Genomic DNA, 26,568 nt, shown 5'->3' on the forward strand with positions numbered 1-26,568 from the left:
CCATAAAATGTACTTTCCTCCCTGCTACTCTGATTCTCTTCGGGGGGGGGCGCTTCTCTTCCCTGCTTTTCCAATGACTCCCTTGGTGATGCCTCTCTGGGCCCCAGCTCGAATGTATTGCAGAACACTCCCAGTTTGTCTTGGGCACCTGAACCATGCCATCAGCATTCGAACTGTGCTCTATAATGGGTGGCACAGTAATGGGGAGCATGGTAACACAGTGGTTAATTTTTAAAATAAATTTAGAGTACCCAATCTTTTTTTCCAATTAAGGGGCAATTTAGTGTGGCCAATCCACCTACCCTGCATATCTTTGTGTTGTGGGGGCGAAACCCACGCAAACACGGGGAGAATATGCAAACTCCACACGGACAGTGACCCAGGGCCGGGATGGAAACTGGGAACTCGGCGCCGTGAGGCAGCAGTGCTAACCACTGCGCCACCGTGCTGCACCTAACACAGTGGTTAATAATAATAATCTTTATCGTCAAAAGTAGGCTTACAGTAACACTGCAATGACGTTACTGTGAAAATCCCCAAGTCTGGCGCCTGTTCGGGTTCACTGAGGGAGAATTCAGAATGTCAAAACTACTTAACAGCACGTCTTTCGGGACTTGTGGGAGGAAACTGCAGCACCCGGAGGAAACCCACGCAGACACAGGGAGAACTCCGCAGTTCTCCTTCACAGCAAAGAGTTCCAGGTTCGATTCCCGGTTTGGATCATTGTCTGCGCGGAGTCTGCACGTTCTCCCTGTGTTTGCGTTGGTTTCCTCCGGGTGCTCCGGTTTCCTCCCACAAGTTCCGAAAGACGTGCTGTTAGGTAATTTGGACATTCTGAATTCTCCCTCTGTGTACCCGAACAGGTGTGGCAACTAGGGGCTTTTCACAGTAACTTCATCGCAGTGTTAATGATCGCCTTGGTGCCAGAATGAACCTTGTTGCAGCAATGGTCAATGTCCTGGGTAAACTCTCAGCACTCCGGTTCCCCCCAGAGACTCACGCATCGAGTGCGGGCTACCTTAAAATGAAGGAATCCAATGAAGGTCCAAAAAAATACTTTATTTTAACTCTCCTGGCGCCGACTTAAAGACAAGCCCATCTGGCATTGCAATCGCCAGCGCGTGCTCGGTTTACCCCATTAGCCGCCCCTGTCACCACCTCCCAATGGTCGGGTTGCCGCCACTGAGAATACCGTCGGCTGTGGTTCTCGGTGCCAACTGGACCGGAGAGGTTGCAGTGGGCGCTGGAGCTGGGCGGTGGGCTCGGCGTGGAGATGGACGGCGCCGGCTTGATGCAGGTGGGAGGCCTGGGATGGGGGGTAGGAGGGGTTCTTGCTGCTGTTCCCTCCCTCAGCACTGCGAGAAGCGGCTCTCTGGGTTCAGTGTGAGGGGGCCCGGGGTGAGGGAGTTCACAGTCTCCCAGGTCAGATTTGTTAATCCGCAGTATGTGTGTGGGATACAGTATGTGGGAGGTTCAACTTCATTCATTCATTTGTGCTGTGTTGGTGCTTCATCCTGAGCTGTTGGCAGCTTTTGTCAGTGGTCTTTTGTCAGTGGTCTTCCACTCACAGGGGCCAGGGTGAGGAGGCAGGCGCCAAGACCACTTCAGCTAGAGGCGGAATTGAATCTGCATTGTGAGCAATGTTCTGAGCCACACGCTAACCAGCTGAACTAACCATCAGTGTGTGGTAGTCACCACTGTTGTATTATATTGTATATACTGCACTGCATACGAGGGTATTACGGTAAGGCCCCTGTACTACAGGTACGGGGGTAGATCCCTGCCTGCTGGCTCCGCCCAGTAGGCGGAGTATAAATGTGTGTGCTGTCTGAATGGCAGCCATGTGTAATAAATCCTCTCTACTCCCATCTCGTTGTAATTGATCATGCATCAATTTATTACGCAGAGATTTTACAACGATGGATCTCCGCATCAAGCCGGATCGCCTGCAGCTGCATCCTCAAGCAGACAACGCCAAAAAGGACTTCACACATTGGCTAGCTTGCTTTGAAGCATACATCGGGTCTGCGCCAGACCCAATCTCAGAAGCACAGAAGCTCCAGATTCTGTACACGCGGCTGAGCTCCGATGTCTTTCCCCTCATCCAGGACGCGCCTACCTCTGCAGAGGCCATGGTGCTACTGAAGGAGAACTACGCCCAGCAGACCAACAAGATCTATGCCAGGCACCTCCTGTCCACGCAGCACCAAATTCCCGGTGAGTCTGTGGAAGATTTCTGGTGTACTCTGCTCGCCCTGGTGAGAGACAGTGATTGCCAGGCCGTCTCGGCCGCTGAACATTCTAACCTGCTAATGAGAGACGCGTTAATTACGGGCATAGGGTCGGCCTACATCCGCCAGCGCCTCTTAGAAGGGGCTACGCTTGACCTCGCGGTGACCAAGCAACTAGCGCTCTCGCTCACAGTCACCTCACGCAACGTACAGGTGTATGTCCCCAACCGCACGGCTCACCCCTCCTGGGCATCGTGGATCCCGCCAGCGGCCACCCCATCGTGCACCCCATCAGCGACCGCCCCCAGCCAAGCCCACGCCTGTGCCATGTGGCAGCCAACCAACCCCGGGGGACCCAAGTGCTACTTCTGCGGACAGACAAAACACCCCCAGCAGTGCTGCCTGGCGCGGAGCGCGCTCTGCAAGGCCTGCGGCAAGAAAGGACATTTTGCTGCAGTGTGCCAGGCCCGCTCAATCACCGCTATTGTCCCTGCACCCACTGTGTGCGGCCAGTCAGCGCCGCCCTCTTCCTCGCCTCAGACAACGTGCGGTCCGTGGGCGCTGCCATCTTGCTCCCCCTCACAACACATACAGCAGTGGGCGTCGCCATCTTGCTTGCCTCACAACCAATGGGCGGAACCATCTTGCCTGCCCCAGGACACGTGCGGCCCAAGGGCGCCGCCATCTTGCCAGCCTCAGGACATGTGCGGCCCGTGGGCGCCGCCATCTTCCCCGCCTCAGGACCCCTGCCTGTCGGGCACCTCGTCGGGTCACTCATCGCCTGCAACCGCCGACGACCAGCCGCGTCTCGCCTCCGCCACAATCGACCAGTCCCGACCGCACAACCTCGCGACTGGGTCGACAAAGGTGAAGGTCGACGGGCATGAGATATCCTGCCTTCTGGACTCCGGGAGCACTGAGAGCTTCACCCACCCCGATACGGTAAGGCGCTGCTCCCTCACGGTCCACCCCATTAACCAAAGAATCTCCCTGGGTACTGCATCGCCACCCTCACCATCCAAGGCATAGAATTCAGCGGCTTCCGACTCTACTTCTTCCCCAACCTCTGCGCTACCTTGCTACTCAGCCTGGACTTCCAGTGCAACCTTCAGAGCCGAACCCTGAAATTTGGCGTGCCCCTACCACCCCTTACTGTATGCGGCCTCATGATCCTTAAGGCTGACCCGCCTTCTCTGTTTGCAAACCTCACCCCGGATTGCAAACCCGTCGCCACCAGGAGCAGACGGTACAGCACCCAGGACAGGACCTTCATCAGGTCTGAGGTCCAGCTGCTGCTGCGGGAAGGTACTATCGAGCCAGCAACAGCCCCTGGAGAGCCCAAGTGTTAGTGGTGAAAACGGGGGAGAAAAACAGGATGGTGGTTGACTACAGTCAGACCATCAATTGGTACACGCAGCTCGACGCGTACCCCCTCCCACGCATATCTGATATGGTCAATCAGATTGCACAGTACCGGGTCTTCTCGACAGTGGGCCTGAAATCTGCCTACCACCAGCTCCCCATCCGTAAGGCGGACCGCCCATACACTGCCTTTGAAGCGGACTGCCGCCTTTACCACTTCCTTAGGGTTCCCTTCGGCGTCACCAACGGGGTATCGGTCTTCCAACGGAAGATGGACCGAATGGTTGACCGGTACGTACTGCGGGCCACTTTCCAGTACTTGGATAACGTCACCATCTGCGGCCATGACCAGCAGGACCACGCCACTAACCTTTCCAAATTTCTCCACACCGCCAAAGTCCTCAACCTAACCTACAACAAGGAGAAGTGTGTGTTCAGCACGAACCGATTAGCCATCCTCGGCTATGTGGTGCAAAATGGAGTTCTAGGGCCCGACCCCGATCGCATGCGCCCCCTCATGGATCTCCCCCTTCCCCACTGCCCCAAGGCCCTCATACGATGCCTGGGGTTCTTTTCGTACTACGCCCAGTAAGTCCCTAACTATGCGGACAAGGCCCGCCCACTCATCCACTCCACCGGTTTCCCACTGACGGCTGAAGCTCACCAGGCCTTCAACCGTATCAAGGCCGACATCGCCAAAGCTGCGATGCACGCGGTCGACGAGACGCTCCCCTGCTAAGTCGAGAGCGATGCATCAGACGTCGCTCTGGCCGCCACCCTCAACCAGGCAGGCAGGCTCGTGGCATTCTTTTCCCGCACCCTCCATGCCTCCGAAATTCGGCACTCCTCCGTCACAAAGGAGGCCCAAGCGATCGTTGAAGCTGTGCGGCACTGGAGGCATTACCTGGCCGGCAGGAGATTCACTCTCCTCACAGACCAACGGTCGGTTGCCTTCATGTTTAACAACACACAGCGGGGTAAGATCAAAAATGATAAGATCTTGCGGTGGAGGATTGAGGTCTCCACCTTTAATTATGAGATTTTGTATCGCCTCGGTAAGCTCAACGAGCCCCCCGATGCCCTGTCCCGAGGTACATATGCCAGCGCACAAGTGGACCCAACTCCGGACCCAGCACGACGATCTCTGTCACCCGGGAGTCACCAGCTTTTACCACTTCATTAAAGCCCGCAATCTGCCCATCTCCATCGAGGAAGTCAGGGCTATCACCAGAGACTGCCAGGTCTGCGCGGAGTGTAACCCGCACTTCTACCGGCCAGACCGTGCGCGCCTGGTGAAGATCTCCTGCCCGTTTGAACGCCTCAGCGTGGACTTCAAAGGGCCCCTCCTCTCCACCGACCACAACACGTATTTTCTCAATGTGGCCGACGAGTATTCTCGTTTCCCCTTTGCCGCCCCATGCCCCGATATGACGTCTGCCACCGTCATCAAAGCCCTCACCACCACCTTCGCTCTGTTCGGTTTCCCCGCCTACGTCCACAGCGACCAGGGATCCTCATTTATGAGCGAGGAGCTGCGCCAGTACCTGCTCAACAGGGGCATTGCCTTGAGCAGGACGACCAGCTACAACCCCAGGGGAAACGGGCAGGTGGAGCGGGAGAATGGGACGGTCTGGAAGGCAGTCCAGCTGGCCCTACGGTCCAGAAATCTCCCGGCCTCCCGCTGGCAGGAGGTCCTCCCCGACGCACTTCACTCCATTCGATCGCTCCTGTGCACGGTGAATAACGAAACCCCCCATGAAGGTCTCTTTGCCTTCCCCAGGAAGTCCACCTCCGGGGTTTCGCTCCCAACATGGCTGGCAGCTCCAGGACCCGTTCTCCTCCGCAAGCACGTGCGGCTCCACAAGGTGGACCCGTTGGTTGAGAGGGTACAGCTACTCCACGCAAACCCGCAGTACGCCTACGTAGTGTACCCCGAATGCCGCCAAGACACAGTCTCCCTCAGGGACCTGGCACCAGCTGGGTCCCCACACCCCCCCACCCCCCTCTGCCCTGGCGCCACCCTCCCTTCCCCCAGCGCACCCCACCACAGCCCCCGCTCCAGGACAATCCGTCCTCTCCTTGGTCCCACCCGGGGATGAAGAGGATGTGGACATGCTCCCGGAGTCACCGACGACCGAGCTGACGCCTGACTCGCCACCAGCACTGCGGCGCTCTCAACGACGGATTAAGGCGCCCGACCGTCTAAATTTGTAACCTTCTCTGAAATGTTAATGACAACCTGTATGTAAATAGTTTTCCACCACTCCCGCTGGACTCATTTTTATCAGGGGGTGAATGTGGTAGTCACCACTGTTGTATTATATTGTATATATTGCACTGCATACGAGGGTATTACGGTAAGGCCCTTGTACTACAGGTACGGGGGTAGATCCCTGCCTGCTGGCTCTGCCCAGTAGGCGGAGTATAAATGTGTGTGCTCTCCGAACGGCAGCCATTTCAGTAGCACCTGTAGGAGGCCACAGATCTCTGTGTAAAAAGCCTTGATTACTCTCTACTCTCATCTCGTCGTAATTGATTGTGCATCACAGTGTATTAACACCATGTGGGTTGTGTTATTAATAAAGGAACTGAAACTGTGTATAGGCAGGAAGTGCACCCTTTGTAGTTGCGATGTCACCAAATGGTGCAGCACTCCTGTTAACACACCAGGGCTGGGATTCTCCGATATCGCGGCCAAGTTCTGACGCCAGCGTCGCCCCGATCAGAAGTGCGCATATTCTACGCCACGGATGGGGCCAGCACGGGCATCACGGAAAGTGCGATGGCGCGGCCCGGTATGGCGTCACAGACGCGCGTGGTGTAATTGATGCCGCGTCGCTCTCAAATAGACGCCACCCGCACATACACAGGCCAACGTGGGAAGATGGCCGCCCGCCGCACAGCGCCGGGGTTCCAGGACGTGATATGGAGATGCTTTTGGAAGTCGTGGAGCAAAGGAGGGAGGCCTTGTACCCGGACACGGCCACAGGGTCGCAGCCAACACCGCCCACCGTCTGTGGAGGGAGGTGGGAGAAGCTGTCAGCGCCGTGGGCATAACACCCAGGACAGGCAGCCAGAGCCACAAGGAGATCAATGACCTAGTCAGGGCAGCCAGGGTAAATACCCTCCACTGTGCCCATGGCACCAACCCCTCAAACCCCCCCTCCACATGGGGAGGGGTGTTTGAGACCCACATTGCTGCACCCACCATGCAAGCTGCATTAGCAGGATGGCCTGTGAACCTATGCCAACATACACCCAACAGCTGGGCTGCAATTATATGTCCCCCTAACACTGTTTTTTAAATAAATTTAGAGTACCCAATTCATTTTTTCCAATTAAGGGTCAATTTAGCGTGGTCAATCCACCTACCTTGCACATCTTTGGGTTGTGGGGGCGAAACCCACGCAAACACTGGGAGAATGTGCACACTCCACACGGACAGTGACCCAGAGCCGGGATTGAACCTGGGACCTCGGCGCCGTGAGACTGCAGTGCTACCACTGCGCCACCGTGCTTCCCTCCCCCTAACACTGTTAATCTTTTTGTGCCCCCCACCCCCCCCAGGAAAAGTGCGCCCATAACAACCGGGGGCGTGAGAGGACCGGAGGGGGGCCACCTGAATTGCGCCCCCTCACCGTGCATGAACAGAGGGCCCTGGACCTCGCAGGCGGACCAGAGGACCGGGAGGTTGCGGATGTCAAGATCGGGGGCGCACCATCAAGTGAGACCCTCCTTGTCTACCCCCCTCCTCCTCCCCTCCTCCTCCCCACCCCCCCTTCTCGACCCTCCTCCCATCCCCCATTCCCCTCCTCCTCCCATCCCCCATTCCCCTCCTCCTCCCATCCCGCTCCTCCCATCCCTCCCTCCCCCATTCCCCCCTGCTATCCCCCCCTCACATTCCCCTCCTCCCATTCTCCCTCCTCCCATCCCCCATTCCCCCACTCCACCCATCCCCATTCCCCCTCCTCTCATCCCCCATTATCCCCCTCCTCCCATCCTCCATCTCTCACACCCCTCCTCCCATCCCCCATTCCCCCCTCCTCCCACCACCCCTTCCCCACCTCCTCCCACCACCCCTTCCCCCCACCTCACACCACCCCTTCCCCCACCTCTTCCCACCACCCCGTCCCCCACCTCACACCACCCCTTCCCCCACCTCCTCCCACCATCCCTTCCCCCACTTCACACCGCCCCTTCCCCCACCTCCTCCCACCACCCCCTCAGTCCCGTCTGCGTGTCTAACCATACATGCTGTATTGCGTCTTGCAGGACCACACGCCGATCGACCTGTCTCAGCGGATGCAGACCGCCCCCAGGCAGTGCCAGGGCGGCAACAAGCCAGGGACCGACCTGGGCCATTCGACACAGCCCGCCCACAGGCAGTGCCAGGGCGGCAACAAGCCAGGGACTGACCCAGGCCATTAGGCACAGCCCACCCCCAGACAGTGCCAGGGCGGCAACAAGCCTGGGGCCGACCTGGGTCATCAGGCATAGCCTGCCCCCAAACAGTGCTAAGGCGGCCACGCCCTAGGGACTCATCCAGTGATAGGGAGGGCAGTCACACCAACAGCGCCCCCGTCCCAGTCAACTCACGATGCCACAACACAGGGGATGGAGACACAGGGGACAGACGGGCGGGACACCATGACACAGGGGACCTACACTGATGACACGGACACACAGGACACCCAAACCCAGGACACCCACACACAGGGGGTGGACGGACAGGACACACCACCCCAGGGGACGGACGGACAGGGCACACCACCCCAGGGGACGGACGGACAGGACACACCACCCCAGGGGACGGACGGACAGGACACCCACACACAGGGGATAGATGGACAGGACACACCACCCCAGGGGATGGACAGACAGGACACACCACCCCAGGGGATGGACAGACAGGACACACATCCCCAGGGGGCCCCAAACTTTGTGTCTGATGAGGACCTCCACGTAACGCCACTGCTGTCTCCTACACCCTCCACCATCGCAGAGACACTCACCTCGATTAGTCACCTTAGCGATGAGGCATCTGGGACACTCACTGGTGCGCACCACACAGCCGTCCCGGTACAGCAGGTGGAGGTAGAACGAGCCAAGGGGCCGAACAGTCTGATGGAAGACCGGCCCCAGTAACCAGCTGCTGTCCAAAAGGATCCCGGTTTCCTGGAGTTCCCACACCCACCCATAGACCCGATGCAGTCTGGTACCCAGGGACAAGTGAAGGGGCTAACGGCCGGCTTGCAGCACCTGCAGACGCAGGTGGAGGAGTCCAACCACGTGCAGGAGCAGAGAATGGTGCCGGTCATTGCTGTACCCAAGCCGAAACCGCATGGGTGGCGTCCGCGGTGGAGACAATGAGGGCAACGGTGTTGGACATGGGTCCCAGTATGCAAGGCCTGGTGCTTTCCATGCAGGCGGCATCCCTGGCCCAGGACATGGCTGCTCTCTCACAGGCAGCCATGAGCCAGCTGCAGATCGCAGCGGCACTCACCACCGTGGCCCAGTCTCAGCAGGCTATCGGTGAGGGCATCGGCGCCATTGCCCAGGTGCTGGCCGGCGTCGCCCAGACACAGACAGGGATGGCCAACTCCTTGAGCTCCATGGCTGAAAACTTGCAGACCCTTGTCAATACCAGGGCGGGCCTCCAGGACTAGCACGCCAGGTGCCGGGGGTGCCTCGGGTGCTGGATCCACTCGCATTCCTGTCCCATGGGGACCATCGGGCATCCCTGAGGGAGGAGGAGATGCTGGGGCCCTTTCTGGGTCCCCCTTCAGGGGAGGTCCTGGAACACCATGACACCTCGGACTCCCCCCCCCCCTTCTGTCCCAGGTGCACCTGGTGGGCAATGGGCAGAACAGGCTGGCAGCTCGCCATCCTGCTCACCTGAGGCGGAGCCTGGCCCATCCAGGCTGGGCCGTCCCAGGAAATGGCTGCCAAAGGGGACCCTAGTCACAGGGCAGGAATCACAGGAGTCCACCTCCAGTTCTGCTGCACTGTCTGGGGAACCACCTAGACGTAGTCATAGGGCTTGTAAGGCCAGAAAAGTAGGCACTGAGTATGTTGGCACGGGTGCAGGGCACAGACTAGTTCTCGAGGCTAGGGCACGTGTATGTAATGTTCATCCTTTAACTCACTTTAACACCTATGGAAGCTTCCTCTGTGCTCTGTCTGATGCGTGCGGGGGTGGGGTGGGACTTGAGCGCCAGTGTGTGTGAGGGGTAATAAGATGTCGAGCTCAGGTGAGTGTGGCGTGTGCCCCCCCCCCTCCCCCCAGCTCGCACTCGCCACCCAGCCCCCAGACAGATGACAGGTCCGTGCGCTGCAGTGTCCAGGTCGCATGCGGGGACCACCCAGGTGGTTACCGTGGCCATGAGTCAGACATTGTCTAACCATGTAGAGCCCGGATCTCATTGCATCCTCCATGGCCTGCAATAGACCCACTTCCACTGGCGACCGTGTGAGCCCTGCCCGTTGTGCCACAGGTGCATGCACAATGGAGGGGTGGTGTGCAAGCGGGTGGTTGGTGGTGGGTGGGATGAGTGTGACCGGTGGTGGGCGGGGTGAGGATGGTGGAGTTGTGCCGCACTGTGCCATCCGTGCCCATGCTCAGCGAATCTCTCCCCCCCCCCCCCCCCCCGAGTCTGTGAACCGTGCGGCTATCAACTCCTTCCATGCCTGCTGGCCCAACCGGTATAGTTGGGCAGCCTCTCGTCCCTGTCCAGCCCGTATGTCCCGTACATTGCCCCCCCTCCAGATCCTCCTCATCTGGAGAGCCGCACCCTTCGGTGTGATCCTCCCCCTCCTCCTCCTCTGCCTGCAGCACATCGCCCCTCTGCTGGGCTATATTGTGCAGGACGCAGCAGACCCGCTCCGACGGGTACTGGAGGGCCCCTGAAGTGCATCTTCGCAGCCCAAAGCACCTCTCGACCACATCCCTGGTCGCACAATGGGCATCATTGTAGTGGGTCTCCGCATCAGTCCGTGGCCTCCGTATAGGCATCATCAGCCACGCTCGTAATCCTTGTCGCCTAGCAACCAGCCCCGCAGCTTGGGGGGGATCCCTCGAACATGCCGGGGATGAACGATTGTGCCAATATGAACGAGTCATGCACACTGCCTGGGTACCGGGCGCAGACGTGCAGGATCCTCATCCGGTGGTCACAGACCACCTGCATGTTCATGGAGTAGGTCCCCTTCCTATTCATTAACATGGCCCTGTTATCCGCTGGTGGCTGCATGGTGACATGCACACCATTGATCACCCCCTGTACTATGGGAACCCTGGCAACCGCGGAAAGGCCCGCTTGCCGGGCATCCTGGTAGGCACGGTCCACAGGGAACTGCATGTAGTGGGCTGCGATGTTGTACAGGGCGTCGGTCACTGCGCGGATGCACCTGTGCACCGATGCCTGGAATGCCGGACAGGTCCCCACTCGGCGACTGGAACGACCCGTCGCAAAGACGTTCAGAGCGACCGTTACCTTGACGGCCACCGGGAGAGGGGATCCACCCCATGTCCTGGATCATCCGGAGTCTCCTCCTGCCTTTGTCCTCTCTCCACAGATGCAGACACACCCGCTGAGTCTTCCCAGCAATTTGCTGTTTTTATTTCAGCTTTCCAGCATCCGCAGTATTTATTTACCTGTTCGCCCATTTGAGGGCAGATGGTGGAAACTTGGATGGGTGAGAGTGTGTGTGTGAGTGTAACGGATGCCCAACCGACTTTCTCACTACCATCCAGCCATGAGTCAGACAGTGTCTAAAACAGCGGGAAACCCTGCCCTGTTGTTCAATGACAATTCATAACAACCTCCGAAAACGGGCAGCACAGTAGCACAGTTGTTAGCACTTTGCTTCACAGCTCCAGGGTCCCGGGTTCGATTCCTGACTTGGGTCACTGTCTGTGCGGAGTCTGCACGTTCTCCCTGTGTCTGTGTGGGTTTCCTCCAGGTGCTCCGGTTTCCTCCCACATGTCCCGAAAGACATGCTTGTTAGGTGAATTGGACATTCTGAATTCTCCCTCTGTGTACCTGAACAGGTGCCGGAATGTGGCGACTGGGGGCTTTTCACAGTAACTTCATTACAGTGTTAATGTAAGCCTACTTGTGACACTCACCTGATGAAGGAGCTGCGCTCCGAAAGCTAGTGATTCCAAACAAACCTGTTGGACTTTAACCTGGTGTTGTCAGACTTCTTACTGTGCCCACCCCTGTCCAACATTGGCATTTCCACATTGTGACAATAAAGATTATTATTACAAAACACATGGCGATGCTGACACTTAGCAAGTCCACTTGCTATACTGCTATGGAATACTGCTATTCCAAAGGATTACAGAACGGTTGATAGAAAAAGGTTTGCTGAGTGTTGGGTGGGGGGGGGGGGGGGGGGGCAGCGCTTTACTGGCCCCTGCCAGTATTTGGTGGCTCAACGTCACACAAAATACCCCTTGCAGTCAGAATCACCTACTTTCTTAAACAAAAATCGAGCCTACTCTGTGCCACCACCATCATCACTTCACTCCCCTTTACCGTACTGTCTGCTCCGTTGATAGTTTGAATTATAGTTTTTCCCAGTGTTTTGCCACACAGCAGGAGCCAGGTGGGATGATTGTGTTCAGGCTTTGATGCTCAATAACACGATAGGCTCCCTACAGTGCAGAATGGCCCATCGAATCTGCACACGTTCTGAAGGAGCATCCTACCTCGGCCCGTTCCCCCGCCGTACCCCTGTAACCCCACCTAACTTTTGACCACTAAGGGGCAATTTAGCATGGCCAATCCTCCTAACTTTGATTTGATTTAGACTGTGGGAGGAAACCGGAGCACCCGGAGGAAACCCACGGAGACACTGGGAGAACATTCACTCCGCATGGTTGTAAGGAGGGCGGCAGCATCTTTCTTCATGCAAGTATATCCCGGGTGGAATAATGTGGAAATTCGCTGCCCAATATACAAACGCGTTGTCGAATCCACTAAACTGAATAGTTTCAGCGGGAAAAGTAAACAAAAAAGCACGTCAGGTATGTAAAGGATTGCAAGAGAAACGTGACAGGGGGCTGAAGACCTTTAATGATTTAACCCGTTCCTGACCAGCTTTGTTGATGTAAAATCAGAAACAATCAAAAAACAATCAGAAACAATCTTCAACATGCAGTTAACGGACTTTCAGAGTTTAGAAGTTAGCTCCTGGCTCCACCCCCTTTTTCCTGGTTACTGATATGCAACAAAGTAAATCTCTCAGTTTGCTGTGAGCATAAAAGGGAACATTCCATTGGTGGAGTGTACTCCAGATTCGCTCTGGTTTAATTTTAATTGAACCATAGAATTTGACTTGAACCAGAACACTGACTTAGATATTTCGACATATTGACATTTTTATAAAACAATGAAATAATTAAGATCCTAACTGTTGAGTTTTTTTTAACCCACCACGAAATCAAACGTGTTCTGCAGTCTGTTCCCACTGAGCGATGTTCAAATGAAATTGTGCGGTAGGCGAGTCGCTGGGTTACTGATTTGGTTGAAAGATTTCTGCTCAGTGTCCAGGCTGTCGGTTTCTTTTTTTGTAAGTAACAGAATGTGAACTCACGTGTGGGAGGTTTTGCTGCTGCTTCCTGAGGTTGGTGTGAGGTTTGGGGGGACTCAGTGCCGGAGTTTGGGTTTGAGATGCTCCTTCCCTCTCTCCTTGTTCACTGTGACCCCGTCGTGCTGGGCTTTGCTGGGAGCCCAGCAGCGGCTCGGATTGCTTCCCCACCATCTGGATGTGAGGAGTGGAGTTAAAGGCCGGTTGGCTGCGGGGGGTCGTGTGGGCGTTGGGTGGCTGGAAGGGGCCAGGCTCCGCTCTCCGGTCCTGGCACTCCTCCAGCGCCCTCTCCAGCTCCTGCTCGATGCTCCCGTCCTCGGCAGGGGATTGCGGACGGCTCTCCCTCCTGGACCCGGGGTCATGCTGCCAACGTCCACCCTCTCTCCTCTCGGTGCCTCCTGCTGTCTGCTGCCCTCCGCCACTCTGGCCCTCCTGCCCTGCTGCCTGTCTGTCTCCCCGGTCCTCTGTGGCACTCTGCCCTCTGCACTCACCTGCCTCCGGCTCCCCCACTGAAATCTTTCTCCATTTACTCCCGCCGCCTCCCATACTTGTCCCCTTCTCCCGGGGCTACTCTCCCACTTGGTGCAGCACCCCGTTGCCCACCTGTCACTTCCTTCTCCAGCAAGTCACTCCCTCCTTCTCTGACTCCTCTCCCTCCTTCCCTCTCTCCCTCCCTCCTTCTCTGGCTCCTCTCCCTCCCGCCTTCACTCTCTCCCTCCCTCCTTCCCTCTCTCCCTCCCTCCTTCCCTCTATCCCTCCCTCCTCCTCTTGCTCCCCTCCGTCCCTCCCTCCCTCCTCTGGCTCCCCTCCCTGACTTCTCACCGGGGTGGGGGGTCAGAACCTGCTCACACCCCGAATGATCACCAGCTCAGTCTCTCTGCCCCAACACTCAGGGCGGAGGGTGACTCGCCTCCCCCTCTGGTTTGATGGGTTCTGCGGTGGGGGAGAATCCAGTGCTCCACCCGCATACTCTGCCACATGTGGGGAAGGTGGTGCTGGGTGGGTTGTTTGGGCAGTTCGTCCGCTCCCCCCACCCACCCCGACTCCCAATGAAGTGATTTCCAGCGCCTCCCGAGCCAGGAATCGCTTTCAAGCTGTAGCCCAATCGCCAAGGTGATGATTAACACACCCGAATGATCACCGCATTTATATTTTCCGAGTGTCAACCTCTTCACTTTCTGTCAAGGATCCCAGACCTACGGTGAATTTCCATCAGGATTTGAGATTCAGATGAAATTCCTGAAGCTGTTTTTGAGCAAGTCTGTCCATTGGAGGTGCTCCCGCCCATAACAAGCGGGACTAGTCCATGTTGCGGCAGGTGGGCGGGTTCACTCTTTCATGCTTCACCGTTCAACCCAAGTGAGATATTTATACTTCAATGAAGGTGCTTTAGTCACACCGGGCTCATGTGGAGTTATTAAGATGTCCCCCCGCAGATTTGCTCACAGTAAGTTAACACTGTGGGGAGGCGGTGGGATTGTGTTATCGTCGCCGGACGAGTAATCCAGAAACCACTGCAGGTGATGGAATTTAAACTCTATAAAATATCTGGAATTAAAAAGTCTAATGATGACCATGAAATCATTGTCAATTGTCAGAAAACCCCATCTGGTTCACTGATGTCCCTTTAGAGAAGGAAATCTACCATCCTTACCTGGTCTGCCCTACATGAATGGGCAGCATGGTAGCACAGCACTGTTGCTTCACAGAGCCAGGGTGCCAGGTTCGATTCCCTGCACGTTCTCCATGTGTCTGTGGGTTTCCTCCGGGTGCTCCGGTTTCCCCCCACAAGTCCCGAAAGAAATGCTGTTAGGTGAATTGGATATTCTGATTTCTCTCTCTGTGTACCTGAACAGGCGCCGGAATGTGTTGACTTGGGGATTTTCACAGTATCTTCATTGCAGTGTTAATGTATGCCTACTTGTGACAATAAAGCCATGATGTGAAGGTGCATGTTGGACTGGGTGAGCACAGTAAGATGTCTTACAACACCAGGTTAAAGTCCAACAGGTTTGTTTCAAACACTAGCTTTCGGAGCACTCACCCGAGGAAGGAGGAGTGCTCTGAAAGCTAGTGTTTGAAACAAACCTGTTGGACTTTAACCTGGTGTTGTAAGACTTCTTACTGTGACAATAAAGAATTATTAATATTATGTGAATGCAGCAATGTGGTCCAACAGCCATGTGGCTACCACTCACCATTGTATTACATTGTATTATCTTGATGCCCTTGTGGGCTCCACCTATGGCCCACCATTGTATTACATGACATTACATTGTATTATGTTGGTGCCCTTGTGAGCTCCGCTTATGGCTCTGCCCCCTCAGGGGAGGTATATAGATCTGCAGCCTGTAGGCGGCACTCAGTACAGAGCAGTCACAGGCAGGCACAGTTCTAGCTGATTAAAACCACTGTTCACTTCAACTCTCCGTCTCGTGTGAATTGATGGTCGCATCAGTGGTTGACTCTTAACTGCCATCTCAAGGACAATTAGGGATGGGCAATAAATGCTGGCTGAGCCTGTGATGCCCACGTCCCATAAACACATTTAAAAAATGTTGATAAATGATGAGTTGAGCAACCATCAAAATTAACCCTTTTGTTCGGCTTCAAACCCCTGTCAAATCCTGTGATGTTTTTTCAATCGCAAGTTTCCTTAATTTCTCCACGCAATGCATTATAATTTCAATCAACATTATGAACATGTGTTTGTCTCTCTCCCTCTCTCAAATTGCTCCACTAGTTCCTTCAACAACGGACTGCACAGTTGACAATTTCATCCAAATTTAATTTTAACTCATGCTGCGGAGCCCATCGGTTGCTGTGAAGTAACCAGTTAAATAACATAGAACATTACAGCGCAGTACAGGCCCTTCGGCCCTCGATGTTGCGCCGACCTGTGAAACCACTCTAAAGCCCATCTACTCTATTCCCTTATCGTCCATATGTCTACCCAATGACTATTTGAATGCCCTTAGTGTTGGCAAGTCCACTACTGTTGCAGGCAGGGCATTCCACACCCATACTACTCTCTGAGTAAAGAACCTACCTCTGAGAGCAGTAGGTGGATAAGCAGGACTACGCTTTTAAACACGCTTCTGCTTAAATTTAAATCGCAGTAAGGGCAAAAAAACTCAATCACTGACTGAGTTTCAGCCTTATCTCCGTGACTAGTGTTAAGTTTTGGCACAGTGAATCATATTGATCTTCACTATTCACGGTTAGAAAAAAGGAAGCAAATTACCTGGTCCTGTAGCTGCCTTTCGACTTGTTTCCCACTGCAAATCTTCCACTTACCTTCTTCCTGTTTATCTTCTACTTTTTCTTCCTCTCTCTGTCTCCCGCTCTCTGTCCACTTATACATTATTGGCTTTACTTTTCATTCCCTTTGTCAATTCTCCTGGTGGTCTGACTCGAATTAATCCCTCAAATTGCACAAAGCAAAGCACATTATTTTGTCATTTATCTCATTGCCAATCAGCTCAGAACAAATTGACTGTCTTTTCCCGACATTGTAACAATGACCACACTTCAAAATGCATTATTGGCTGTCAAATGCTTTGAGGTGTCCTGGGGTTATGAAAACTGCTTTATAAATTCATGCTCCTTTGTTAATTTCTTCTTCCAGACCTTTTCTTCCAAAATCGCTCTTAACTTAACCTCATACAAGGGCAGCACGGTGGTGCAGTGGGTTAGCCCTGTTGCCTCATGGAGCCGAGGTCCCAGGTTCGATCCCGGCTCTGGGTCATTGTCCGTGTGAAGTTTGCACATTCTCCCCGTGTTTGCGTGGGTTTCGCCCCCATAACCCAAAGATGTGCAGGGTAGGTGGATTGAACATGCTAAATTGCCCCTTAATTGGAGAAAAATGAATTGGGTACACAAAATTTATATTTAAAAAAACTTAACCTCATACAGTTACTGTCCTGCTCTCTTCTCTCTTTATACATAATAGTGGAATTTTATGGTCCCTGGCTGGTGGGATTGAAGGTGTGTGTTTTGTGTGTGTGTGTGGGGGGGGGGTCATAAAATACAATGTATGGCGTGCCTGCTGCCACCTGTCTGCCCCCTAACCTCTTTCCCAATAATCCAATTAATGGCCTGTTAACTGCCTTCCCCCACCCCATTGCTATTTTACCATGCCAAACTGCTAGCCTGGCAACAATAGCTGGTATTGGACAAGGAGGTGACTTTCTTTGGGGATTTCCTGTGCCCATCACAGCCCCCCACCCTGCTGGCAAGGTCATGCTCATTTCAAGCCCCCTACTGGCCTCTCAAACTCAACCCCTCACCCTCCTCACTTCCCTCATTGCGGCCTGCCAGCGGGCTCTGCTGATACTCTGGACTTACCTTCAGTCTGGCCTCCATTTGCTCCTTTTCTTTGGGGACTGGCTTTAGTCCCAACAGTTGCTACTGCTCAAACCTGGCACTGCTGGGGCTACAGAGCTGTTGGCCATCTGATTGGTTGGCAGTTCTCAAAGGCATGACTTCCTCCCCAAGTGGGGGCCGATGACTCAGCATTAGCTAATTAATGCCCTGGTTGGTATCGGTGAGGATGTGTTCCCCTCTGATTCTTCAGGTGGCAGAGTGGGAAACCCCGCCATTCAAAAATCCTGTCCAATATCTTTTACACTTTCTCATTAGTGCTGGAACTCCATGCCACTATTACTCTTTATATGTCATTTTTGCTCACACAGGTGTTTTTTACACATGATCCCACATACACCATGGACTGGATTCTCCAATTCTGAGGCTATGTGCCCACACTGGCGTGGGAACGGCCAGAATAATGGCGTAAAACGGCCACTGATCGTTTGGCAGGGGGCTTGCATGCCAGCAGCATAGAGCACCTGGTCTAGCTCTCGATATGGCCCAGAGAATTGCCGGGTCCGTGGCCACGCATGTGCACGCCGGCAGTCTGCAGCAGCCGCGCCATGCTACATGGCAGAGTCCGCTCGTGGACCTGGCCCATAAAAGAGTGGCCTCCCTTTGGCCGGCTCGCGTGCCCCGGACCACCCCCCCATATTGCTCCAGCCCATGATTGGCCCTCCCCCGACTGTGGCGGTGCTGGACTGAGTCCGCAGCCGCCATGCCGAGTTCCCGACGGATGAGACTACATGCGACCGACGCCATCGGGAACTTGGCTAGTCGGGGGCTGAGCATCGGGGGGGGGGGCCTCAGGCAATGTCCTGAGGCTGTCGATACGTCGCGCAACGTACTCGGAGAGTATGCCACTTTGGAGGGGGAGGAGCATCACAAAAGCGGTGCCGCCCCGATTTGGTCGGGAACTGTGATTCTGCGGCCGATCGCCGAACGCTATTTTGGTGTCGCCGACTGGAGAATCCAGCCCCTGATCTCTCATGCAATGCTCATCTCCTTCTCTCTCTTTCTTTCTATTTCACGTTGGGTGGAATTCTCCCATTTTGAGACTGAGTGCAGTGGCAGGCACTCCACCAACCAGAATAGCTGGATCCACCCCAAATTTCACGCTTGGAAGTTGATTAATTATGCACAAGTGAGTTCCCCTCCGTCAGTCTTGGCTGGCTGGCTGGTAGCTAATTCAGACAGTGTCTTTAAACACTAGTCCAGCGCACTCATATCACTCTCGCCAGCCCACCTGTCTTCTCCGGACTGCAGGATGTCAGCAACGCAGAGAAAAAAGGTTAGCAGCCTCAAAAAAAGTCTGTTCTTTGATTCAACCCTCCCTTCGAGCCCATCACCTGTGAGGCACCCTCGCCCCACTTAGACCTCTACCCACTGCATCTGAAGTTTTCGTGCACCTCCTTCCAGTAAATGATGGGGTTGTGGTGAACGTATTGTACTAACCATTCACCACTGTATTACACTATATCACGCTGTTGCCCATGTGGGTTCAACCTATGGACCATTGTACGATATTACACAAAATGTATCATGTTGGTGTCCTTGTGGGCTCCCCCCCTGGCTTTGCCCCCTTGAGGGGAGGCATAAAAAGCAGCTGCCCTGTAGGGGGCTCTCACTAGCAGAGCAGTCACAGATTGTTCTAGTCGATTAAAGCCACTGTTCACTTCAACTCTCTGTCTCGCGTGAATTGATGGTCGCATCAGGGGATCCTTTTAACTCTCCCTGTTTGTGAGCTGTTCATACAGCCTTGTAAGGGTACAGCTTCCCTCCCCATAGACTTCCCTCTGCTTCCCATGCTTCATCCACCTCCTTGCCCTTTGCATGCCATTGTGAGCTCTTTTCCTCCATCCCCCTTGCATGGCCCGCCTTACACATTTCCCCCCCCTTTTCCTTTTTTTAAGCCATACCTCCCTCTCCCATCCAACCTCACCTTGCACTCCACCGCTGGTTGAACTTTGGACCTTTGTAGCAGTGGCAGCATGAGTCCCACATCACAGTGCTGTCCAAATAAAGACTGCTGGGTGGCACCAGGGGCAAGGGAACCCCTGTACTTCTCAATGCCAGGCATGGTACTGAATTGACTTGGTGACGCAGGAGAGTCCATGCATGGTGCTCTCCATGAAGACAAGCATGACATGGAGATAGAGGCAGGAACCGGTCTGCCCCGGCAGGATAGTGAATAGTGCATCAGGACCAGTGCAGCACTATGGCAGAAAATTGTTGCATTCACCCCAACGTCTCTGGCGAAGGGCAGCATGGTGGCGCAGTGGTTAGCATTGCCGCCTCACGGCACCAAGGTCCTAGGTTCGATCCTGGCTCTGGGTCACTGTCCGTGTGGAGTTTGCACATTCTCCCCTGGTTTGCGTGAGTTTTGCTACCACAACCCAAATATGAGCAGGGTAGGTGGATTGGCCACGATAAATTGCCCCTTAATTGGAAATAATGAATTGGGTACTCAAAAATTTTTTTTAAAGGTCTCTGGCGAACTGCGGACCACCTTGTGCATGCCACTCATTAGCAATTGGGTTTGATGTTGACACATTTTAATGCTAGCATGACACAAGATTGAAGGCCTGACGGGATGCTGGCGGGCAGCTGTTTTTTAAAAATAAATATTTTTATTCTCCTCCTTTTTCGCATTTTCTCCCGCATTTACACCCATCAACAATAAACAATAATCAGCAACAGATATGTCAATCCCCATAACAATAACAACGATCCCATCCTCCCACCAACCCCCAAACATCAGCCCGCATGTTTACATAAACAAATGACAAAAAATAATCAGTGATTACCCATAGTCGCCCTTAATACACACAGCCCCCCTCCCACCCCCCCAACCCTCCCACCCATCCCCCCCACCCCCAACTAATGTTCTATGTTATCCAGTTCTTGAAAGTGCATAATAAATAGTGCCCATGAATTGTAGAACCCCTCCGAGCTTCCCCTCAGTTCGAACTTAACCTTCTCAAGGGTCAAGTATTCCAACAGGTCACCCCGCCACGCCAGGGCACTGGGTGGAGAGGCTGCTCTCCATCCCAGCAGGATCCGCCTTCGGGCGATCAACGAGGCGAAGGCTATGATATCTGTCTCCGCACCCGTTTCCAACCCTGACTGGTCCGACACCCCGAATATGGCCTCCCGGGGACCCGGGTTCAGTTTCACACGCACCACCTTGGAAACTACCCTAAACACCTCCTTCCAGTACTCCCCTAGCTTTGGACAGGACCAAAACATATGAACGTGATTAGCGGGGCTCCCCCCGCAACGTTCACACACATCCTCTACTCCTTCAAAGAAACTACTCATCCTCGCGAGGTGCGCTCTATATACCACCTTCAGCTGTATCATCCCCAAGCTCGCACATGAGGTGGAGGCATTCACTCTCCGGAGCACCTCACACCAGACCCCCTCCTCTGTAACCTCTCCCAGCTCTTCCTCCCACTTTGCTTTGATCCCTTCCAGTGGTGCCTTATCCTCTTCCAAAATAGCTCCGTACACCTCTGACACTGCCCCCTTCTCCAGTCCCCTTGTCGTCAGTACCTCCTCCAGCAATGTGGAGGCCGGTTCCTCTGGGAAGCTCTTTATCTCCTTCCTGGTAAAATCGCGAACCTGCATGTACCTAAACACTTCTCCCTGCTCCAGCTCATACTTCGCTTCCAGCTCCCTCAATCCTGCAAACCGACCCCGAAGAAACAAATCTTTTAGCGTCTTAATCCCCTTCTCTTCCTATTTCCGAAAACTTCCATCCCACCTCCCTGGCTCAAATCTGTGGTTCCCCTGAATCGGCATTTCCCTTGACCCTACCCCCAACCCGAAGTGTTGGCGAAACTGCCTCCAGATTTTCAATGAAGCTATTATTACCGGACTCCCTGAGTATTTCCCGGGAGCTATCGGGAGCGGCGCTGTTGCAAGTGCCTTCAGCCCGACCCCCTGCACAAACTCTCCTCCATTCTGACCCACTGGGAATCAACCCCTCTGATCCAGCTCCGCACCTTATCCACATTCGCCGCCCAGTAGTAGTACAACAGGTTCGGGAGACCCAAACCCCCTGCCTGCCTTCCCCTCTGTAGCAGCACCTTTCTTACTCTGGCCACCTTCCCTCCCCATATGAACGAGGTAATCCTTCCCTCAATCTCCCTGAAAAAAGACGTTGGCAGGAAAATCGGTAGGCATTGAAAAACAAACAGAAATTGCGGCAACACATTCATTTTAACCGCCTGTACCCGACCCGCCAGTGACAGAGGAAGGCCATCCCACCTTGCCAGATCGGCTTTCACTCTCCCCATCAAACTAGTGATGTTGTACCTGCAATGCCTTCCCCCACTCCCGGGCAACCTGCACCCCCAGGTACCTAAAGTGAGTCCCTGCTCTACGGAATGGCAGCCCCCCCACCCCTGCCCCCACCCCCGGCCGAGACACCACAAAGTACTCACTCTTGTCCAGGTTCAACTTGTACCCCGAGAAAGACCCAAATACCCGCAGTAGCTCCAATATTCCTCCTATCGACGCACTCGGTTCCGACGCATACAGCAGCAAGTCGTCGGCATATAAGGACACCCTATGCTCTGTCCCCCCCGCACTATTCCTTTTCATGCTCCCGAACTTCTCAATGCGATAGCCAACGGCTCAACAGCGCCACTAATCTCCCCTCCAGCGCCACTGCCACAATCAAATATCTACCTCCCTGATCTGCCACCACCTTCTCCATCTGGAAGCATACCCTTTTGCTGACCAACACCGCTACCCCTCGAGCCCTTCCATCAAATCCGGAGTGAAACACTTGGCTAACCCAGCCCTTTGTAATTCTCACCTGGTCCTTCACCCTCAGGTGAGTCTCTTGCGGCATTGCTACATCAGCTTTCAAACTTTTAAGATGCGCAAGCACCCTTGACCGGACCTCCTAGCCCTCTCACGTTCCATGTGACTATCCTTACTGGGGGTCTCTCAATCCCCCCACCTTTCTTATCTACCATCACCATACCACCGGGTCCTGCCCCATAGGCCTGACCCGCCCCTGTCCATTGTTAACATTGAACCCCTTCCCCCCCCTCCCACGAATGCCCCCTGCAAAAACATCCCCCAACATCCATCCCTTCCCCCCCTCTCGCTCGCCTCGGAGGCCCATTGAAGCCTGCTATCAGGCTCCAATGTCCGCAGCCCTCCTCTCACCTCACCCCCGTTCACTAGCTAACTTTAGTCAGCTAGCGTGGGTGGCTCCCCCCGCCAAGACATCTCGCCCCCTTCCACCCAGTCCCCGAGAAAGAAACACCAAAACAAACCCAACAATCCAATCCCTGCAATTCACTAACATAACATTTAACCGTCGCAACACAGAACACCATTATCTTGAACTCTGTAACAATGCAGAAGTAAATTGCAATACAAATCAGTAAAAAGAAAGTTCTAACATTTATACATTTTCCAGCTGCTCAAACACAGTCCACAGTCTCTCTTCCAGTTCCGCTCTTCACATCTGTCCTAAGCCTTCCGCCCTCACGAATGCCTCAGCTGCCTCTGCTGTCTCAAAATAAAAATCTTTGGCGTTATATGTTACACTCAACTTCCAAATCGCACCCCCTTTTTGTACAAAGCCGCCTTCGCTCGCCCAAACGCCGCTCGTCTTTTTGCCAACTCCACCGTCAAATCCTGGTAGATCCGAACCGCAGTACCATCCCACAGCACCTCACGCTGCTGCTTCGCCCAGCTTAATACCTTCTCCTTCTTGCAAAACTTATGGAAGCAGATAATTACTGCCCTTGGCAGCTCGTTCACTTTGGGCTTCGGCCTTAATGACCGATGAGCTCGGTCTAGCTCGTACAGGGTGGGGCTCTCACCCTCCCCCATCAGCTCCGCCAACTTCTGAGCGAAGTATTGCATTGGCCTTTGGCCCTCTGTCCCTTCGGGCAAGCCCACAATTCTCCAATTGTGCCGCCTTGATCGGTTTTCCAAGTCTTCCAGCTTTGCTCGGAGTCCTCTGTTAACCTCCACCACCCTCCGCAGCTCGTCCCCCATCGAGGTGACCTGGTCGCTGTGTCGTGACACGGCCTCCTCCACTTCCTTCATCTTCTCGCCCTGCTCCCTCACATCGGCCGATGCCTTTGCCACCGCCACCCTCACCGGACCGATTGCCTCCTCCACCAATGACTTCAACGCGACCGCCGTTCCCTTCCTCAAGGCCTCCATGTGCCTCGCAAACTATTTTTCCAGCTCCACCGCCATCACCTTGGTCATCTTCTCCACCGTAAGTATCGCCTTGCAGTTTGGCTTTCGCCATCCTGTCAACACTTTTGCTCGTCTTCTCCTTCAGCGGCGAACCCACGTTTCCTCCTTTCTTCGACGCTGCTCTTCGCATCCTTTAGCGGCTTATTGTATTTTTCTATCTTCATTCTTTTCTCCCCTCTCCCCCTTCACCCTCCTGTCCTTCATCAATCTGACTTAATCTTCTTTTGAAAAAAAGCGAGGAGAGAAAAACAACTTTTACCAAACTTCCTTAAACCTTCAATCTTTCTCCTCTGCATTCACCCAGAGCTCCCCTGGGACCAGGCTTCAGCCTTCTTAATTCCTCCTGGGTGGGAGCCATCCGACGTGGAGCACCCTCCCTACATAGTGCCCTGGCCTCGGCCTCCTCGTAGCTCCGCCCCTGCTGCTCTGACCTCGACGCCGCGCTGGGCCCAGCGCTTCAGCCCCCGCCGCCCGCGTGGGGTTCTTCGCCGGATTTTAAACCAGCCCCACTGGCTGCTCGTGACGGCCCCAAAGGCCGATGATAGTCGGGGGATGCGTGACGACTTGGGGATTTCTCCGAAATCGCCGCGAATTGCGGCCACCGGCGGGAGCTATTGTTGCTGCGGCCGCCCTGCTCGCCCACGCCACCGGAATGCGGGCAGCTGTTTTAATGAGCATTCATGAAATGCTAATTAATACAAGTGGACTTGGCTTCATCTGCCAGCGGGAAGAGCGACCGGCCATTAACCCGTCATTGGGAGAATTGCAATAGGTTTTTACACCGGCCGGCTTCAACTTTTTGGTCTTACTAGATACACCGTGCCCATCTGCCACCAAACCCACCATGGGCGGGTTGGAATTATTCGCCCGTTGATTCTAGCCTCCTCACATAAAATATCACCCTCTGTCACTTGCCTTCCCTCATTTACCTTCGCTCTCTTTCCTTTCATCAGCCTCACTCCTTCATACATTACCTTTCTGTAAATGAACAACTCTTTGCAATTAGCTTTCATGTGAAAACCTACCATAAATAATTTACAAGGTTCTTAACTTTATTCCTCTTGGTCTCTTTTGCAAAATAGGACTGACATTCCTCACTGTGCCACAGAGATTGTCTGAAAGTTACACAAGCTGATGAAAGCTGCTAATTCTGGCCATTGCTGCAAATTAGGATTTGTAGTTGTTGACTCTTTGGAACTGACACTGAGGATTCTGGTTACCATACAAACTCAAGTCAGAGGCTTGGATTCATTCAAGACATTTTGGTCTCTGACTGAAAACATTAAGACTTACTTTAAATAGAGATAATGTAATTTTGTATTTTTCATGTCTTCGTTAATCTACAAACCTTATTTATTTTAGTTATAAGCCCTCTGCTTGGTGGAGGTACCAAGATAACAACCAAAGAGTTATCGCAAATATTTGAAATTATTATCACTGGCTTTATTTATGTTTAATTTTGATTATAGTGTCCATGATAACGTCTATAAGCTACCGTTTGTGACATTATTGAAACATAGGGCGTCATTCTCCGACCCCCCAGAGGGTCGGAGAATGGCCGTTGGCCGCCGTGAATCCCGCCCCCGCCGGTTGCCGAAGTCTCCGAAGGGAGAAAAGTTGGCGGGGCGTTAATGTCGCCGCTGCCATCGGAGAATGTCACGGGTCTGCGCAAGGCAGCCGATTTTTGGCCTGCCGATATTCTCCCTTCCGGATGGGCCGAAGTCCCGTCGACGTGATGACTGTTCACGTCGACATAAATTAAACCCCCTTTTCATCGGCGTGACCCTGTGCTCCAGGTTCACTCCGATGGACTCCTGTGATTCCTGCCCTCTGACACTGGATCCCTTTGGCGGCCATTTCCTGGGACGTCCTGGCCTAGATGGGCCAGGCTGCGGCCCGGGCAACTGAGATGGCGAGCTGCCAGCCTGTCCTGCCCGTTGCCCACCCGATGCACCTGGGACGGAAGGGGGGGAGTCCGAGGTGTCGCGGTGTACCGGGACCTCCCTTACAGGGGGAGCCGGGACGGACTACACCACCTCCTCCTCCCTCGGGGTGCCCGATGACCCCCAGGCCTCTACATGGGTGGGGGATGCGAATGACTGGCCATCCGACGCCCCCCCGACATCTGGCGCTGCCAGTCCTGGAGGCCCGTGCTGGTATCGACAGGGGTCTGCAGGTTTGCAGCCATGGAGCCCAGGGGATTGGCAAACCCTGTCTGTGACAGTGCGACGCCGGCTCGCACATGGCCACTGGCGCCGATGCCCTCAGCGATGGCCTGCAGAGACTGGGCCATGGCCTGCTGAGACTGGGCCATGGCCTGCTGAGACTGGGCCATGGCCTGCTGAGACTGGGCCATGGCCTGCAGAGACTGGGCTATGGCGTTGAGCGCCTCTGCCATCTGGCGCTGGCACTGGCTCATGGCCTCCTGTGAGAGGGCAGCCATGTCCTGGGCCACAGACGCCGCCTGCACGGAAAGCCCCAGGCCTCGCAAACCGTTCCCCATGTCTGACACCGTCGCACCCATTGCCTCCACCGCGGACGCCACCCGTGCGGTGTCAGCCTGGGTGCCACGCATGACCGGCACCACTCCCAGCTCCTGGACGCGGGTGGACTCCTCCACCTGCGACTGCAGCCGCCGCAAGCCGCCCGTCACCCTCTTCGCTCGTCTCCGGGTCGGTGGTTGCATCGGATCTATGTGTGGGTGTGGTAACTCCAGGAACCCGGGATCCATCTGGGCGGCAGATGTTCGCTTGGGCTGGGCTGCCCCCCGACC

The 26,568-nt window shown here is 54.6% G+C and overlaps 1 protein-coding gene across 1 annotated transcript in view; it reads right to left on the reverse strand.

Moving 5' to 3' along the window:
- LOC140410540 (uncharacterized) overlaps positions 1-13,824 on the reverse strand; it is a 37,404-nt gene extending 23,580 nt beyond the window's left edge. The window contains exon 1 of the mRNA XM_072498769.1: positions 13,197-13,824. Coding sequence (XP_072354870.1) covers positions 13,197-13,736 — 540 coding nt within the window. The 5' untranslated portion in view covers positions 13,737-13,824. The remainder of the gene's footprint in view (positions 1-13,196) is intronic.
- Positions 13,825-26,568: the final 12,744 nt, after the last annotated feature.

This window comes from Scyliorhinus torazame, chromosome 4 (genome assembly GCF_047496885.1).
Source record: "Scyliorhinus torazame isolate Kashiwa2021f chromosome 4, sScyTor2.1, whole genome shotgun sequence".
NCBI lineage: Eukaryota > Metazoa > Chordata > Chondrichthyes > Carcharhiniformes > Scyliorhinidae > Scyliorhinus > Scyliorhinus torazame.